The sequence below is a fragment of the Falco biarmicus genome, chromosome 3, assembly GCF_023638135.1.
Source record: "Falco biarmicus isolate bFalBia1 chromosome 3, bFalBia1.pri, whole genome shotgun sequence".
NCBI lineage: Eukaryota > Metazoa > Chordata > Aves > Falconiformes > Falconidae > Falco > Falco biarmicus.
Window position 1 is genome coordinate 110744925 of NC_079290.1, and position 17903 is coordinate 110762827.

General features: G+C 52.3%; 4 protein-coding genes across 12 annotated transcripts in view; 2 read left to right on the forward strand and 2 right to left on the reverse strand.

Moving 5' to 3' along the window:
* The first annotated feature begins 3 nt into the window (after positions 1–3).
* MRTO4 (MRT4 homolog, ribosome maturation factor) lies at positions 4–2447 on the forward strand. Its single transcript, XM_056333013.1, has 8 exons — positions 4–115; positions 195–253; positions 324–427; positions 528–609; positions 857–924; positions 1162–1313; positions 1767–1843; positions 2144–2447. Exons 1-8 carry the CDS (start codon positions 88–90, stop codon positions 2288–2290), a joined length of 717 nt encoding a protein of 238 aa, XP_056188988.1. The 5' UTR covers positions 4–87; the 3' UTR covers positions 2291–2447.
* Positions 2448–2554: 107 nt separating this feature from the next.
* Positions 2555–6640, reverse strand: AKR7A2 (aldo-keto reductase family 7 member A2). Its single transcript, XM_056333012.1, has 7 exons — positions 6411–6640; positions 5567–5754; positions 4923–5027; positions 4301–4397; positions 4101–4200; positions 3636–3765; positions 2555–3070 (listed from the first exon to the last, which is right to left on the reverse strand). The coding sequence occupies exons 1-7, from the start codon at positions 6628–6630 to the stop codon at positions 2909–2911; spliced, it is 1002 nt and encodes a 333-aa protein (XP_056188987.1). The 5' UTR covers positions 6631–6640; the 3' UTR covers positions 2555–2908.
* Positions 6641–6701: 61 nt separating this feature from the next.
* Positions 6702–15115, forward strand: SLC66A1 (solute carrier family 66 member 1). Of its 7 annotated transcripts, none has more exons than XR_008821092.1 (9): positions 6702–7091; positions 7350–7571; positions 8290–8419; positions 8651–8738; positions 9849–10003; positions 10236–10328; positions 10733–10918; positions 11249–13997; positions 14173–15115. XR_008821092.1 is itself a non-coding variant. In XM_056333843.1 (8 exons), the coding sequence occupies exons 2-8, from the start codon at positions 7402–7404 to the stop codon at positions 11345–11347; spliced, it is 921 nt and encodes a 306-aa protein (XP_056189818.1). In that variant the 5' UTR covers positions 6702–7091; positions 7350–7401; the 3' UTR covers positions 11348–15115. The 7 variants fall into 7 exon arrangements, 2 of the variants coding, with proteins under 2 accessions (XP_056189818.1, XP_056189819.1); XR_008821090.1 differs by having other exon boundaries at positions 14236–15115; XR_008821089.1 differs by having other exon boundaries at positions 11249–13294; positions 13403–15115.
* Positions 15116–15484: 369 nt separating this feature from the next.
* Positions 15485–17903, reverse strand: part of CAPZB (capping actin protein of muscle Z-line subunit beta) — a 63788-nt gene continuing 61369 nt past the window's right edge. For 2 of the 3 annotated variants that reach the window (XM_056333840.1, XM_056333842.1), the window contains 2 exons: positions 17618–17730; positions 15485–15736 (listed from right to left, as the gene is read on the reverse strand). In XM_056333840.1, coding sequence (XP_056189815.1) covers positions 17628–17730 — 103 coding nt within the window. In that variant the 3' untranslated portion in view covers positions 15485–15736; positions 17618–17627. The remainder of the gene's footprint in view (positions 15737–17617; positions 17731–17903) is intronic. The other variant, XM_056333841.1, reaches the window with a different exon arrangement.

Here is a 17903-nt window from a genome sequence, read left to right on the forward strand (position 1 = left end):
CGGCGGGCGAGGACAGGCAGCGCGCGGGGCAGCCCGGCGCTCCCAGCAGCCCGCGCGGCGCCGGGGGCCTGAGAGCACGGCGGCGCCATGCCCAAGTCCAAGCGGGACCGCAAAGGTGAGCGCCGCCGCCCCCGGACCCCCTACCGGCCCCCTAGCCCCGCTCTAACGCGCCGTCCTCGCTTCCTTCTCCGCAGTCTCGCTGACGCGGACGCCCAGGAAGGGACTGGAGGCCAAGCAGGCGCTCATCACCGAGGTGAGTGCGGCCCGGCTCGGCACCGGCGCGGCCCGGTGCCCCCCCCTCCCGCCTAACCGCTGTCTTGCAGCTGCGGAGATGCGTAGACACCTACAAGTACATCTTCGTTTTCTCCGTTGCCAACATGAGGAACAACAAGCTGAAGGACGTACGGAACGCCTGGAAGCACAGCAGGTGAGCCGGGACGGCGGGGGGTGGCGGCCCGGGGGGAGCGCGGCCTGCGAGCTGACAGCCGCCATCGCCTCCTCTTCTCCTTCTCCTCCTGCCGCCCCAGGATCTTTTTCGGGAAGAACAAAGTGATGATGGTGGCGCTGGGACGTGAGCCAAGCAGCGAGTACAAGGAGAATCTGCACAAGGTAGGGGCTGGCGGGGGTTCTGGGTGCCCTAAAGCATCACCGTGCTCATGGTGGCTGTGTCACGGAATAAAATTCAAGGGACAACGGTGCTTCCACGGGTCACCTGTCTGCAGGTGTTTCAGCTGCATCCATCTGTATCACGACACAAAAGTGTGGTCGGCAGGGCTTTCGTAGCTGTACAGGACTGAACCCTAGAAGGTAAGTCCCTGGGTGCTGCCCCATCCCATGGATGGCTTTGTTCTTTCAGGTCAGCAAGCACCTGAGAGGTGAAGTCGGTCTCCTCTTCACTAACCGCACCAAAGACGAGGTGGACGAGTAAGTATGCGTCTGCCACAGCTGTGGTTTTGAAATGCTGAGCAGCCTTTTTTTATTTCCACTTGACTACTTCATTTGCTGATGTTTGCCTCAAAGCAGGGATGATTTCATGAAGCTTTTCTGAGCCGTCCCTGCAACAGTGGGGAAGAAGTTATGGCAGGCTGTGCCGTAATCCCTGTCATAGCCAGGGGATGCTCTTTCCACAGCTAAAGCTCTCATTGCCTGTCTTGGTCTCAGGTGGTTCTCCAAATTCAAAGAGGTGGACTTTGCTCGCGCAGGGAACAAGGCGACATATACTGTGAGCCTGGACACGGGACCCTTGGAGCAGTTTCCCCACTCCATGGAGCCTCAGCTACGGCAGCTGGGATTGCCAACGGCGTTAAAGAAAGGTATGTGAAGTGACCGAGAAGGTAAGCTTTGGTTTTTGTCTGTGCAGGTAAGGAGAGTGTTAAATAACAGAGTAGAGTTTAGTTTTTGAGAAAATCCAGTGGACAACTTTCTCCTTGTTTGGCTGGTCTAGAACTCACTAGCTTCTTCTTGCACCATTTTGCCCACACTGATATCAAAGGATGAGTGAAACAACCAGCTTTCTACAAGATCCCACCCTTTCTCAGTGGAGACAGCTGGGCCTGACCTAGCACGTTGTCATCCCATTCCAAAGCCAGATGTGGGGGGCTTTTTAGAGTTGATCTCACCCAGCTTCTCGGGGGGGTACTAATATTTGCACGGAAAGGCATCAGCTCTGAAGGGTGGTGCTGGAGAGAGCCTGAGCTCTGCACCCCACGTTTCAGTGGGCTCATCCAGGCTTTGTAAGCCTATTTCAAGAGCTCTTGTTCTTGCAGGAGTGGTGACGCTGCTTTCAGATTATGAAGTCTGCAAAGAAGGCGATGTTCTGACCCCTGAACAAGCCCGCGTCCTGGTGAGTGATGTAACGCAGCGTCTGCGCCAGCCTCTGTTTCCCCCGATACAAAATATTTACCCGTTTAGTTTAATTCCACAGGAGGGGTGAGTTCTCAGATGGTGGTGAGCAGTGATTTTAGATACTGGTTAGTGGGGTGCAGCATCCTCACGCATTCATAATGTGAGCACTAACACTGCAGCAATTATTTTGGCTCCTGCTTTGCTGCAATTCCTGTCTGGAAGCAATGTTTACTGTGGTTTTGCTAGGCTGGCCACAGAGATAATAAAGCAGGAATGAGAGATTTGTGTCCTTTCCTAGAAACTCTTCGGCTACGAGATGGCAGAGTTTAAAGTCACCATCAAATTTCTGTGGAATTCTGAGACTGGAGACTTCCAGAAGCTTGTGGGGGACACAACGGAGGAGGAAGAAGAGGAGGACGACAATGACGACAGCAATGAGGACTAGCAGCAGTCCTTGCATTTGGACACCAGACAGTTCTGCTCTGTTTTAGAGACTGAAAGAGGAGGGTGTTTCCCTTCCCTGTTTGCACGTGGAGGAAAAGGACGATTGGCCCAAAACCTAATTATGCTCTTTTTAATATAAATTTATCTATAAAACCTCAGATGGCTCTCTGCTGCATGTTACTGTTTGAATACCGCAGGATCTGAGGAAACCACTGCAGATAAGGAGATGCCAGACAGGTTATAGGTACAATTAAGAGAGAGGGTCTGCGTTAGAGAAAGGTTTTATTCTTGTACACAATTAAGATACTGTGTTAAAGCAGAACTGGGGTCTTCATCCAGTTACGTATTCATTTTCCCTGATCAGTTGAATTTTTGAGTCAGTATGCACTGCATAGAGCTGGAAGTCCACAAGGGGAAAAGGATTAAGGCATGGCCCAGCGTGACAAGTTCTGACAGTGGTAGTGGATCCTACAAGGCTTCATTAATATAGGAAAAATCTGAAACCATTTGCACATCGATCAAAGGGGCAAGCTGGGTAAGTACCTCTCCCATGCTTAGAGAGATTTGTGGCTTCATTATCTGCCCCCACGACACCTGTTTTCTTGTCCCCACCCTGTCTCTAGCGGAAGTAGTTGGGGCAGTCATGCGCAGTCAGATTCCAGGCTTTATCAAACGCCTCCACAACAGGCGGGAGCAGGGGACCCTCTTCACTATAGTCAAGGTTCTGCTCCAGCTGCTCCAGGTTGGACATCCCAATGATCACTGCGTCTCCAAGAGAACCCTGGAAAGCGGTAAGAGACATTGCTGATCCCAAAAGAAACCTAGCTGACCTTCCAAGCCACTGCAGGCCAAACTTTAAACGTTTCTTTCCAGTATAGAACATCCAGTAACTCCTGAACGTTTAGACAACTGACACCACAGAGTTCCATTCATAAGGCCAGAACATCTCCAAGTCGTGCGACCTCCTCACAAGTACCAACTCCTACCTTACACGGGGCTACGGGAACATTTTGGGGAGAGGGGGAATATAACCGTTAATTTCCTAGTCTGATGAAAAGCGAAGTCATCTTGGTGGGAAGCCAAGAACCCAGTAACTGGCACTTAAAATCTTCCCCATCTCCCAGTCCTACGAACACAGGAGCCCACAGGGAAATGGAGCTGACTCGCTCCTACTGCCTGGCAGGCAAGAGTCTGTACAGCAATACTCACTTTGGAATGCCCCGAGCCCATGGGATATGCAGATTAAAAAAGAACTGTTTGTACACAGAAGTTTCCGTGTTTGTGTGCTGCAACAGCTGCCCAGTTCTGGTGGTGCTGTGCCAGCCACACCCGCATTGAGCTCTTACCTGCAGTTGGGAGTGATTGTACAGCCAACGCAAAGCAGCAGAGGTCAGGCTCGGTGCGTTGGAGCCGTAAGCATCTTTCAGTGCTCTCTCTACGAGGGCAATGCCTTCAAAATTGTGCTTTTTCCAGTACCTGCAAGAAAAGAAATCACTTGTATTGCCCTTGGGAGCTCTAGTGAATAGTACATCTATATTCCAATCAAGTAAGAAAGGCTTCCAGGAAGCCTCATACAACTCTTTGCAGCCTCCAAGGACTTCTGCAATCCCCCACTGCAAGCCGGGAGGAGGCTGAGCCTAAAAACCACTCTGAAAGCTCAGTCACGAGTCACAGCCCCAACCACATGTGCAGATGTAATCCCTGCACAAGCTTTGGTCCATTCTGCTTCTTCTCAGCTGATCGTTAGCGTTGGGTTTTTTATGTAGCCATTCTGCTGCATCTCCCTGCTCATCTGTCAGCTCAAAACACACCTGTCCCTGTAGGCTTGAGCCCAGTCATTCCCAAAAAATCTTCCAGTGGGCTGGCGTGTGTCTTTGTCTTCATACTTGTACTTGCCAGTCAACAGCCCTCCTGCAAAGGGTCAGCAGCATGTTTAGGGGTGGGCTGGCTCTTTTAAAGCCCCCATTTTGTATGTTTGCATCTCAAAATCTCACCCCTTTCCTTTTCATACCTGCAAGTGGATTGTAGGCATAGAACCGCAGCCCATAGTATCTCAGGCAAGGGAACAGCTCGGCTTCCACCTGGCGAGTGGTCGCATTGTACATACCCTGCACAACAATAAGGGAGATGAGAACTTCAAACACTAGCTCGTGACAGTAAGCATGAGCCCTAGAACAGCCTTTTCCTCACCCTTCCCTGACAATAGTTTTATTTGGAAAAGCAGCTTCAGGTCACACAAGGTTATTATTTGCTTAGGAACAGACTTTCTAAAGGATTGCAAATAATGCAAAAACTTAAAAGTTCCACATCAAGGGAGTCACTGACTCGAGCAACAAATGCGTAGTCAGCTTTTTCCCCACCCTGAGACACAACCTCACTCAGTCATGCGTGTCCTGAAAGGACTTCCCAAACTAACTGCGGCAGCTTCCTTTCCTGTGTTTATAGCTCGCACACTGGGAGCTGGTCTGAGATTTAGGGGTCCCAAACCCTTTCCCGTGGTGACTGACCATTGCAGCGAAAACACAGAGAACATCTGTAGGCTGTCCTGATCCAAACCCTCAGATTCTTTGTGTTTGATTCGTCTCAGCCTCCACAAAAGATTTGCTGGACCGCAGCAAACCCCCACCCCTCACCTGGTACACGGTCGGCATCACCCAGTTGTTGTATTTGCAGATAGTGCAGATTTCTGCGACCTCCCATGCCGCATAGTTTGATAGACCCAGTTCTTTAAACTTTCCCTGCAGAGGAATAAAAGGATATTCAGTTCTAGATTTTAAAAGTGCATTTGTACCTAGACAGTGCAAGGTGCATGCAGCGAGGACAGTCACCAAATTTTAGTCCAGAGTCTCTGCTCACCCCTGTCCACCTTTTCTAGACAGACTACGAATTACAGGACCTGATAAAAATATTTCCCATTTTCTGTTCATTTTGAATTCACATCTTCTAATTTAAATAGCACTCTCAGGTTAACACAGCTCAGGAATTCTTCACCTATTCCCAGCACTAATCTTAACGTAGTCAACGCAGCTGAAAGCAAAGTTCAGATGTTCTAATGTTTCCATGAGCTGTTGAGAACAAAGTGCACCACGCGAATGCGCAATGGAGCGTCAGCTGCTTGGCTTTGCCCTGGTTGCCTGTGTCCGTGCTTCCTAGTGTTGCACAAACCTGGTGCTGTGGAAGGGCACAAGCAGCTCTGGTTTAAAAAAGGTGGTGGGAGGGAGGGAGGGAGGGAGGGAGGGAATCAAGAGGTGGTCCAGGCCTGGACTTTCCACTTTACTTCTTTGTGCAGCTCATTGCAGGCACGCAGTGTCTCCTCGACTGGGGTCCCATGGTCAGGAGCATGGAGGTAGAAGAGCTCCACACTTGTCCTCTTCAGCCTCTCCAGGGATGTGTCCAGCTGCGATCGCACGCTCTCAGGCTTCAACGTCTTCCCATCCCAGGGGTTGGCCTTGGTGGCGACTTCCACTGGCAGAGAGAAAGAATGAATGAGCATTTCCACCTTCGGGAAGGGAATGGGGATAAGGGGCATAATGCAGTGTTGTGTGAGGTGTTTCAGGGAAGGCTCTTCTCAGGAACCGTGTCAGCCTAGCAGGGGAGGCTCTTCTCCTTAGGGAATGCAAGTCTGCGCTAGAGGCCCTTCTCCTTAAGGCCCAGGGCTCAGCACTAGCAAGGGAGTCCCTTCTCAGGGATGGAGTCAGCCTGACAGGGAAAACCCTTCTCTTCAGGGAATGGGCCTGGGGATGTCCCTTCTCCTCAGAGATGGAGTCTGCCTGGTAGGGAAGGCCATTTTCCTCAGGGATGGAGCCAGTCTGGTAGGGAAGGCCATTCTCTTCAGGCAATGGGCCTGGGGGAAGTTCCTTCTCCTCAGGGACAGCGTCAGCCTGGCAGGCGAGACCCTTCTCAGGGAACAGGCCCCGGGGAAGCCCCTTCTCCTCAGGGACCGGGCCCCGGGAAAGTCCCCTCTCCTCAGGGACGCTGCCTAGCCGGCAGACAAGACCTTTCTCCTCAGGGACCGGGCCCCGGGGAAGTCCCTTCTCCTCAGGGACGCCGATAGCTGGCAGGGAAGACCCTCCTCAGAGCCCACCCCCCTCCAGCCCCACTGCGACCGGCGCCGGCCATACCGGGCTCCGTGCCGCCAGCCAGCAGCACGCCCAGGATACGCTCGGACTCGCCACCCGCGTACATGTACGCGGTATCGAGGAGGCGGTAGCCGCGGCGCAGGAAGGCGCGGAGCAGCGCGGCGCTGGCCTCGGGCCCGGCACGCCGGCCCACCTCCATGGCGCCCAGCACCACGCCGGGCCGCGCGCCGCCCGCCGCCATCGCGCCGCCACCACCGCGCATGCGCGGGCCGCGTGACAGAGCCCGCCCCGCCCCGCCCGCCGGGCACGAGGCGCCCGCGCATGCGCCGTGAGGCGGCGCCGCCGTCCCTCAGCCCCGTCCCTCAGCCGCCGCCGCTGCCGCCGCCTGCCCCGGACGGGCGGGTTTGAGAAAAAAATCTGCCACTTTCCCAAAAATCAGGTTTGTGAAAAAAACAGCGAGAGTCTAAAAAAGCAGCGGGGTCGGAAAAATCCGAGTAATTTCCCTCCAGTTCAGTAGATTTGGGGAAAAATCTCAGCAGCTTCCCCATCTGGAAGAAAAGCGGCAAGTTGCTGAAAAAGCAGCAGGTTTTGCAAAGGAAACTCAGCAAGTTTCCGAAGAAGCGGTGGATTTGCAAGAAAAAAAACCCCTCTTAAGTTCACGAAAAAGTAGTGCGTTTCCAAAGAAAAATAAAGCCGATCGCCAAACAGCCGCCGGCGAGCAAGGTAAGAGCAAAGACGCACCGGTTGAGTTTCTTTCTTTTTTTTTTTTTTGAGGCCATAGTCTGGCAAGCTGTCGGCCTTCCCGGTCAGTCCATTCCGCTGGATGCCAAATGAACGCCAGCGAAGGTGCATGGGGCAGGAGTGAGGGCGAGCCAGCTTCCAGCCACAGCTGGAGGAACCGGGAGCCTCTTCCTAATACAGGTACATTTTTTTTCCCCAGCATTATTTAATTTTTTTCCTGTGTTATTGCATTTTCCCCAGCGTTATCCCAGCAGTTTCACTGCCAGGCGCTGATAAACGAGTGCCGAAGGCCATGGATGCGCGGCACTGGAGGGGTCTCCGACCCGGGAATCTTTCTGACTGCCTCAACGGTTCCCGCTGGGTGATGGACGTGTTCAACGAATGTGCCCAGGATGGCCGGGACATCGCCAGCGTCGTCCTGGGTCTGGTTTCCATCTTCTGCTTTGCAGCTGCATCTTTTCCGTAAGTATTGTTCCTAAAACCCGGCCGAGCCCTTCCCTTGGTAGAACACTCTTCTCTCAAAATCAAAATCAAATTTCAAGCACAAGCTCCCAGAGTTATTAAATCTACCTGGTTTAAAATTAGAAGATTAAAAGCAATCTGGGCTTGGAAAACTTGGGTTTAACAGGAGGAGGGAGAGCAGGTGGTGCAGCTTCAAAACCTTGCTTGTTATTATATTGTTATTATTATGCTTGGCAGCTGTAATAACCCACGTAAGCCAACTGCAATGCAGTTGTTGCAGGTCATACATGCGGAAGAAATGTTTCCAGGAGCCCCGAGCTTCTTGGAAGTGCTGGGACAACGGTGGCAGAGGGGGATGTGAGGGGTCACGCTCGGTCTCTGTGTATCATCAGATTATTTTGTAACCGGAGAGGTGGTTTCTGCAACTGCTGCTTGCTTCTTGCTGCTTTCTGCCCCTACATGAGGGATGGATCACGAGGGCTTGAGCCCAGTGAGTTGCAGTGAGCACTCAATGGGTCGCATAACTTCTCACAGGGGCCAGTTTTCACAGGGGCACGTGGCTTTGCTAGAGGAAATCTCTGCTTTTCCTCCCCTCTCTGAGTGCTTTGGGCAAAATGATCCAGGTAGGAGCAACAGGGGATCCTGGGGATGGTTCCCAAGTAGCGCTGAACCAGCTGGGGGTTATGGTTTGTGTCTCTGCCCAACTCTCTCTCTGCAGACAGTTTTACCAAGCCTGCAAAACGGGCATCATGGACCAGGCTCTCTCCATATATTTCCTGCTGGGATGGCTGGGCGGAGACCTCCTAAACCTCATCGGTTCCTTCCTGGCTGATCAGTTGCCCCTGCAGGTACCAACCAAATCAGGGCAGAGTCCGCTCTCAAACACCCCGAATGCCAGGGAGGAGGGATGGGATGGACATTGCTTAAATCCAGCACCGGGAAACAGAGACCCAAACAGCCTGGGGGTGCTCCCTTTTGCCCCAGGTGTGCTTCCTTCTCCCCCTGGGGATGCTGGCTCATCCCAGCCATCAGCTGGAAGCCTTTCTGCGGGTAGGACCAACCCATCCTTCTCCCTGCAGGTTTACACAGCTGTTTACTATGTGCTCGCAGACTTGGTGATGCTGTCTCTCTACTGCTACTACAAAGTGAAGAACCAGGGCGGAGGATGTGAGTTGGATTTACAAGGGTGGTGGGGGCATGGGCTCCCCTTAGCATGTCTCCTGGGCTGGCTTGGCCTCAGCTGCAGAGCCAGGAGGGGAGGGAATCCCTGGGGGAGATGCATCGAGGCAGAGATGCTTTGCAGATGCATTGATGCAGCTATTAGATGTTTCTTATTCCTTGTTGGGTTTTTTCCCTGAATAACCTGAGCACCCATGAAAGCCAAAGCTACAAATAGCTACCGGCCATGCCTGTGGCTTCTGCAAACCCCTGCAAACCCCCATATGCTGTCTCCAGGTTAAAAATAAACCCCTGTGAGTTGCATTAAGTAGAGAAAGAGATTACTTACCTGCAGTTACATGGTGACTCCATCCTGGAGCTGGAAACCACAGGCAGAACTCTTGACTCAGGCCAGCGCTTTAATGGAAGGGGCGAAGCATCTGACTGCTTCGGGGTCAGCGTTCCTTTTGCAATTACTGGCAGCCTTGACATGATGGAGAAGTTCCTTCCTGTTAAAATGGAGTAAAAAAGGAACCTGAACAGTTCAAGAAAGGCTTGAACAGCAAAAGAAAATCCCCTTTTTATCCCCTTTTTAGCAGTGCAGCATTCTGTGAACTACGAACGGGCATGCCTTGGGACCTTGATAACTATTTAACTTATTAAAACCATTTGAACTTATTAAACCAATTGATATTTGCCCCATTGACTCTATAGTTTTGTTAATGCTGGAGAGCTTGTTTATGAAACATATTACAAGTCTTGCTGTTGAAGCAGGGCTTGGTCTGGCAGCGGTTTGAACATGCACTGTTGTGAGTTAAGACAGCGAAAAGCTACTAGATGGAGGGGGTGATTTTTAAGAGCCCTAAACCCAAAGAAACACGAGTGCTTTCAGTCTGCTGAGATAGGAGCAGTTTCCTCCATGATATCTTACAAATTGCCTGTATTGCCACGAGATAAAACACCAGCGGAAGCTATTGCCTGAGTTACTTGGTGCTGGCTGTGCCACCGCAGAGGTCTCTTGACCCAGTAGGGGATCCTGACACCCACCAAGGCTGCTGGGCTGCACTGGGAGCTGATGGAGGAGCCCTCCCTAACCAGCCTCCGCTTGATTCCCTGCAGTCGCCGGCCCGATCAACGCAGCCTTCATCTTCCTTTCCCTGGGGACAGTGTCGACCGTCCCCTTCCTGGGCAGAGGTGCTGCTGTGGTGCAGGACCCAGCAACGTTTAAAGGGAGGTCTCTGTTGTCCGCTCACATGGATGAGCTTGGGTCGAAGGTGAGCCGGTTCCTAAATGTGGTGATGTGGGGAGAGAAGGTGAAGCGTTCGGTGGGGTGGGCATGTCTTCGTGGACCAGCATGGTCCCACTTAATGATCAGCGGGGCGAGGGGTGAATGTGGAGATCAAAGGCTGGGGTTTGGCCCCATCGTCGCCTCGCACGGAGCCCTGGCGTGGGTGGTAAGCACGTCTGAAAACACGGGGCTGCTTGCGGCCCCGCATTGCCTTGCAGCCTTTCACCAGGAGCGAGATCATTGGCTTCACCATCGGCTCCATCTCCTCCGTGCTGTACCTGTGCTCCCGCGTCCCCCAGATCCGCACTAACGTAAGTGCTGCGCTGTGAGTGTGGCAGGCTGGCAGCCCAGTCCTGGGGACCCCTGGGGTCCCGAGATTTCAAATTGAAGAGGGGTGGTGGGATCATCTTTCTCCTCTTCACTTGGAAGTCCCAGGTCCCCGTCTCTGATCATTTCATAAGGGACTGTTTTTCTGTACTTCTGCTCCAAAGTCTGATTAATTTTTCTCCCCTCCCTTTAACATACCAATATTGTGAGGATGGGGCTTTCATTTTATCTTTGTTTACAAGAAAAAGGGGAAGTAAAAGGCTCTTGGCATTGAGTCGCTACCTTTTTTCTTCTCTATTTTTGGGAGAGGGTGATTAATACTACTACTTTATAGTGAGATTTTGGAGAGCTGCACCCAAGCTCTTCTCTCTGTCCCTTCTTTTTCCAGTACAAAAGGAAATCCACCACCGGGGTCTCCTACTCCCTCTTTGCTCTGGTGATGCTGGGGAACTCGCTCTATGGCCTCAGCGTCCTCCTGAAGAACCCCGAGCCAGGGCAAGGCGAAGGCGACTACGTCCTGCACCACCTGCCCTGGCTGGTGGGCAGCCTGGGCGTCCTTTCCCTCGACGTGGTTGTATCCTTTCCCCGCCAACGCTTCCCATTGGGATCGCATCCTGCCGGCAGGGCTTTGCAGGGAGTGGTCCCAGCTGGGGGCAAGCAGAAGCGGGTGGGTTGATGTTACTCAGTGGTTGCTTTTGAGCGCACTGTGCTTGCTCACCCATGGGCCGGTGAGTAATTTATGGTGTTGCAACAGCTGAATGCTTCGAACCTTTGTTTGCATTAACCTCACTGTCCTGTTCCCACCTCTCCTGGCACAAACAGCCTGTTTTCAGGTGGTGAGACCCAGCGTATCGTGTAGATTCCCCCCACCTTGCTTGTGTGAAGAACCTTAACCTCTTCTCAGATCTCCTTCCAGTTCCTTGCTTACCGGAGAGGAAGACCTGGCACCCGCGAAGAGAGGGACGCTCTTCTCGGCGAGCAGGGTGACAGCCTGGAGAGCTGACGAAGGGAGCTGTCACGCAGCGAGAACAGGATGCTGCAGGCGATAAAACTGGCCTTAACCACCGCGCCACGCGGCCCCTCATCCTGCTGGCTCCTGGGAGAAGAGGACTTGAGCCAGAGGGTGACATTCGTGCTGCTGAGACACCGAGCCCAGCCAGGTGGCCGGGGCTGCTGCTGAGAGACCTTGTGCCTCTTTGATACCAATGATGCTATTGGGATAAACAGGGAATTATGTGATACCTCAAAAGGTCGCTCTTTGCTGCTCTTACGCCCCACTGCTGCACCCGCTCCCTTCTGCCTACCTGCTGTCTCAAGGGTGATCTGGGGCTCCCCCAGTACTGGCAGGCCCGAGCAGAGCCTAAGGGGCTGCGGGGAGGTGACGGAGATGACTGACCTGGCACAAACACAAGCACCATGTACCTCTGTGGCCTTGCATCTCCACCACTGAGCTCCTGGAAGGTACGGCAGTGGCTGGAGCCACTTCAGAAGGAGGAAAGGAAAGGAGCAACGTAACGAGTGTTTCAGTCCACGCCGTACCTGTTCTAATTAGCATGGTTCACATGTCTATAAAACAAGTCCTTGCCCCATGTGCCGCCTCTGGTTTTATTTTGCTGGTTCATCTGGCAGCTCAAGCCTCTTTCTTAATGTGTTTCATAGTCCCTCTTTCTCTGACTTCTCATTTTTCTGCCTCACCCTTGTTTTAATTGCATGGGTTTCTTGGGGAAGTTGCTCCATTGCTTTCTGTTTAGCTGTGGAGGTGGTTACCCAGGCAGAAGATGCTGCCTCTGCTTGGTCTGGTTTTCAGCCCTTACCTCTCTTGTTGATGAATATATCCACAATCTGATGAATTTATCCCTGTTGTGGGGCCCCGTGTGCCAGCAGTGGCTCCTTGGCCAGGGAAGGACTGGAAGCCGCAGCGGTTTGGGAGAAGCCGCGTTCCCAGGAAGAGAGATGCTTTCAGGCGGGCAGGGGAGAGCGGTGGTGTCGCCGTGAGATGTTGCCTCAGCCAGGGACCGCGGGCTCCCTCCCCTGCTGAGCTGTTTCTGCAGGGGAGCTGCAGCTCCATCTCCCTGGGCGAGCCAGAGGAAAATCACCCAAAGCTTGCAGGCCCGTCAGGAAAACCACACAACTTGTCCTTTTAAAAACAAGAATTGTCCTTTGCCTGCAGTCACTGTTGGCACTTCTTTTCGCTCCTCTTATCTCCCTCTGCAGCCACTTCTCTGATGCCCAGCACTTCCCCACTGCCCACTCGTGCAGCACCCTGCTCCGTGCCCCTTTTGGCTTTAGCTTTATCATCACTAATTTATGATTCCTCTGCCAGCCCTGTGACGTTTGTCCTTGTGAGGAAGTCGCCCTCCTCCCTACTTTGTCCCTGTGCCGGGGAAGCCAAGCCACAGCTCCATGCCGACATGGCTCAGCCTAGATCTCGTGAAATGGGAGTCGGATGCCCATCAAATGGATTAATTAAAACAAGCTGTGCCAGTCTTTGGAGCTGACCCATTTATTTTTGGAAAGAAAAAATATTTTTCAGGCTCTTTGAGCCCCCTTGAAAGCAGCAGGTGGGTTTTTCACTGCATTAATTCACGATTCTTCCCCTGCAGGCTCGCGGGCGAGGGGGCTGCTCGCCTCTTCCCTGTCCCCAAGCCAGCAGGATTTCCTCTGCTGTCTTTCCCCAGGAATTGCAGCAAAACAATTCACGCCCGGTGCTAACACAGACCCCGAGCAGGCTGGCGTTAGCACAGCTTCGTCAGGCCTCGATACCTGTTCAGTAGAGATACGAAAGGAGTGGGGTTTGAACGTGGGTGCTGGGGAATGCACAGCTGGTTACGGAGAGCGAGAGTGGGATTTACCGAGCTGGCCTGAGGCGCGGGGTGGAACACGCTTTGGCTACCTACCGGCCACCAAGGGCTTTGCTTAGAGCTACACAGAGAAGGTCCAACATGAAGAGGTAAAACTATATATATATATATATAAAAACAAATACAGCTTGGTTCCCGCAGGTTTACCCAAAGCACAGCCTATGTATGGAGTTGATTGACTCTTTCTTTTACTCCAGCTAGGTGAGATGGAGCAAGGCGAGCCGCTGCATCTGGCAGACGGAGTCGATATGAGCAGCCGCGTCGGTGGTGGCGGTGGATGGAAATTCACGTCGCAGCGAGGCCCCCGTGGTGGCTCTCATCCCTCCCCGGCTGTACTGCAGCCCCGGCCCCGGGGAGCCCGGCGCTGGAGGGCTGGCAGAGGCAAGGCTGATGCTGAGGAGGCACGGAGCTGCAGGGCAGTGCGTGAACCGTCGGTTACGCTGCTTGGAGAAGCGCAGGAGGAATAAAGCGCAGCTGTAGCAGAGCCGCATCGATCCGGCAGCTTGCCCTGTCCCCATGTACCCCAAGCCTATACGTCACCTTCAGCTGCGGTGAGGGGCTCCCGCGCTCGGCTCCCGCACACAGCCAGCTTCACAGAAGGAAAACAAACCCCCGGAAAACTTAAGCGCACGACAGCTAGAGATGGGTGAGAGAAACAGCTAATCCTTTCTGAGCTTCAGGAGGCGGCACAAACTCATCTCCGACTCCAAAAAAATGTCCTTCCTTGGACAGAAACAAGAGAGGACGATGACAAAACCCCAGCATGTTCCCTGTGGGGGGCCCAGCCGCGAGGTAAGCGTGCGCCTTTCCCAGCCCGGCTCCCACGGGAGCTGCGTTACAGGCGGGGGGCTCTGGGTAAATACTCCGGCACGGGACTGTAATCACCTGCAGGTGTCTGGGTGTGAAACAGGTCACATCAGAAAAGCAAAATTAGAGCATGTTAATCAATATTAATGTTCACCCGAAGGCTAATTCCAGCAGCCGCCTACAGGAAGAGCCCAGCAGGCGTTTCCTTTCTCCACGTCCCCAGGGTTCCGGGAACCGAAGTGCATGGAAGGTGGCAGCGGAGCTGAAGCCGTGCGAGGCCCCTGCGACCACCACGTGCCTGAAGAGCAGGGAAAGTCCGGACAAGCCCCACGGATCACACGGGGACTGAGCCGAGGAGCTCTGGGATGGCTGGAACCATCTACCTCAGCACACCAAGAACCGCAGCGCCTCCCCTCTGCCCACCCCCCCTTTCCCCAGGCAGGCCCCCCTTAGTTCTTTTGAGCACCCCCAGCACTGCCGGACTAACCCTTCTCTCCACGCACCCGTCCGTGGCGGCTGGATGCCTGCAGAGCCAGTCCCGGCGGTGGGATGTCAGTGCCTCGGTGCCAGCACCTTGGAAGCACAGCGAGCAGGTGAGTAACATCGCTCTGTCACACACCGCATCGCACCCTCTTTAAAACAGGTTTCAGCTAATCTGGATGTAAGAAAGAAAAAAAAAAATAAATTTATTGCTCTCTGTGGCTGGCTGCTGCCGCGGCTGTTGGGTTTCCCGGCCTGCTGGGCTGGTGCCTGGGTTTTCAAGTACATCAAACCCACCTACAGCCACGCAATTGCACCGAGTCGCTACAAAGGAAAGCGGTTACAGCGCTGCAAGAAAGAGAAATAAAGAGGACACCAACTGCACACACTGCTTCCTGGGATTTTTTTTAATTTTTATTTTTTATTTTAGTTTTTTTTCTTTCTTTTTTTTTTTTTTTAAGTATGGAGGCTCAAGTATCAGATGTAGATTCAATTTAAGCTTTACAAAAAACAAAATCAAAACAAAAACCCCTTTTTGCATTCCATAAAAATTGACAGAAAAGCGCCTTGGAACCAGGCTATAGAAGAGCAGAACTTTCAGCAGGTCTCCTAATCAACGTCTCCTTGCAAATCTGGTTTAGTCAGTATAGTACAACACTGAGGAACACCCTCTCTTCCCTCCCTCCCACCGGCCAGCCCCTGTGCCCAGCCCCCAAACATACGTGGAATAGATTTTATTTTTTTTTTCCAGTTCTTCCTCTTTCACACACCACAGTATTTAATAAATTTTTGTTTTACATTTTTTACACCAATGTAACAAAAGGCAGGAGGGGGTGGGGAAGAAAAGACAAACAATGATCCGTGTTTATGCATATAAATGGGAGAGGGTGGAAGAGAGGGGAGAGGGGGAAAAAAATACATGGACTTCTACAGAAACGTAGCCTAAGGTCTCAATAGTAAAATGTGGTGCAAAGTAGGCCTCAGAGACTGAAAAAGTTTGTACAGCTTTATTCATGGGGAGAAGATGGCGTTGCATGGATAGTACTGAATGCAAATTGTGACGTGACGTAACAGAAAAGGGGAAGGGGGGGGGATGAGTTTTCTAAGAAAGGAATCTAACGAGTGCATGGCATGTCTTGTTAGCATGAAGAGTATTTTAACTTTGCTGCTTTCTCTTCAAAGCCTCCACCAGGTCGTTTTTAAGAGCTTCTTGTTTTGATTTGTCTGCGAAAGTCTGCACAGACCTGTGGGGAAGAAGGAAACGCAAGTCAGAGGCGATGCGTTTGCGAGACAGCGATTTAATGGTTCTTCTGGCACAAGAGGCAGAAGGAAGGAGAAGCACCTCAACCCAGGCTTAGAGGAAACAAAACTCAGCTTGCCTGTTTTAATAGGGAAAGCAAAAGGCAAAGTGAACACTCGAGTGAGTACACCAAAGCAAAATTCACTCTAGCGAGGATGGCACCAAAAGCCACGCTTCCCCAGAAGATCCACTCAGCCTCCAGTTGCTGGAGGGAGATTCCCAATTTTTTTACGTTAATTGGAAAAACCCCAGTGTACCACCAGCGAAGGGTGTTAGCGCTCTTGCTCTCCAAATGACCGTGACGGGAAGGCAGAGCAAATCCCGCCTCTCCCAGGACGGGAGCTCCTGAACTTTTCAGATTGTTCACCCAGGGTCGAGCAGCCACGTCAAAACTTCCCTCCAGCGGGAAGAGCGGCCAGAGTGTCTCTTCTCCAATTTGCGCCTCACCTAGAGTAATTAGTGAATCAAAGCAGCCGAAGAACAGAGATCCTGTCAGCCAGATTATTGCAGGCTTCCCTTCTGCTGGAAGTTTCATTACAGCAGAAAATCTCCACCTATTGAGGGGTCACCTCAGCTCCCTGCCCCGTCAGGTGGTGGCGGAGGAACCTCCCTTTTCAGTGGCACAGTAAGAAATTCCCACCGTGAACAAAGCCCTCTTAAATTGATCACGGATAGAACAATAACACTTGACTTTTCCGGAGTCACCACCACAGAGAAGCGGTTAGGATCCAGTTTGGTGGGATTTCTCCCCACAGAAACCGTATTTCACACCCTTTCCAGCACTCAAAGCTACCTTATTTTGCCTGGATGCTGTCTCCTGTAAACAAGGCTCCTCTTTGTGTCAGTTATTTTCCTAACATCTTTATACCAGTATTTCCATTCTCTTGTCTCTGGAGACTTCTGCTGCTTTAATAAAAATACATACATTTTATATTTGCATTTCTCACAGGCTACAGAAGTGGTTCTTGGCCATTATCAACAAATAGTGTTTTTTCCCCTTCGTCAGCTTAACATGTTAAAACCGACATCTGTAATTCATTATGAGTTGGAGTGGAAGGTTAAACTGGCTTGGGGTTAGTCACTGCCGTGCGTCCTCGGCATGGAGAGCTCCAGAGCAAATGAGAGCACAGGAACAAATCCCTTCAGAGGCTGCGCGGAGCACAAGCGAGTGGAATGTTTCCATAGAGCTTGAGCAGGACGGGATTTCAAGCTCCAAGGAAATCCAAGATACACCAGGCAAACAGGGATGTGCGTGGGGGGTGAGCTTGCATTTACTCAGAAGTCACGGGAAGTACCAGTCGGGTTTTGGTTTTTTGGTTTGGGGTTCAGGTTTTTTTTCCCCCCCAAAAAAACCCCTCTGAGATTTCCAAGATATCACTCCTTTCTGCCGGGAGAACACTAAGATAGGGAGTTTCTTCACGAAAGCGGTGTACCACAGCTGTAAAAAACTGATGGTACGCGAGGGACAGAGTCCCGGGGCTTGTGGATCGAATCAGTCCAAGCTAACGCTCCTTCGGGTACGTGACCACGTGCTCCGTTCTCGCTCCCAAGCTAGAGTGCAGAGTGGTAAATCCTGCCACACCTCCGAGCGTGAGATTTCAAAATGGGGGGGGGGGGGGGGGAAGGAGTGGAGTAACACTTAAAACAAAAATCCGAGTGTTTAGTTGGCTGTATTAAGGAGCAACCCTTGGGTGAAACACGGCTCAAACGTCGTTTCTCAGCCTGCGGGAGTTAGGGGTTAGTTCTGGCCTGGGTTATCATGCAGAGGGCTGGGCTGGGGGAGCCCTGGTTTAGTGCTGCTGTCACACCTCACAGGCAGGGGTACCTGGATTGGTTTAGTTATCAGGCTGGATGTAGATCTGGCGCTGGGTCAACACTTGAGAAAGCTCCCTCTGCAACTGCTTATACTTTTGGTTGTCGGGGATAGCGTCAATAGATCTACAGAGAGCAGTTCAGAAACGAGGGAAGTAAACAGGGAAAAGAACAGTCAGAAGAACTTCAGTAACACAGAGCTGGTATTCCGGAAACCACCAGGAGCACGCTCGGGAAGAACGAGTGTAAATACAGAGCTTAGAAGAAACAGGAGAGAGGCCAGAGGGAAAGGCAAAGCC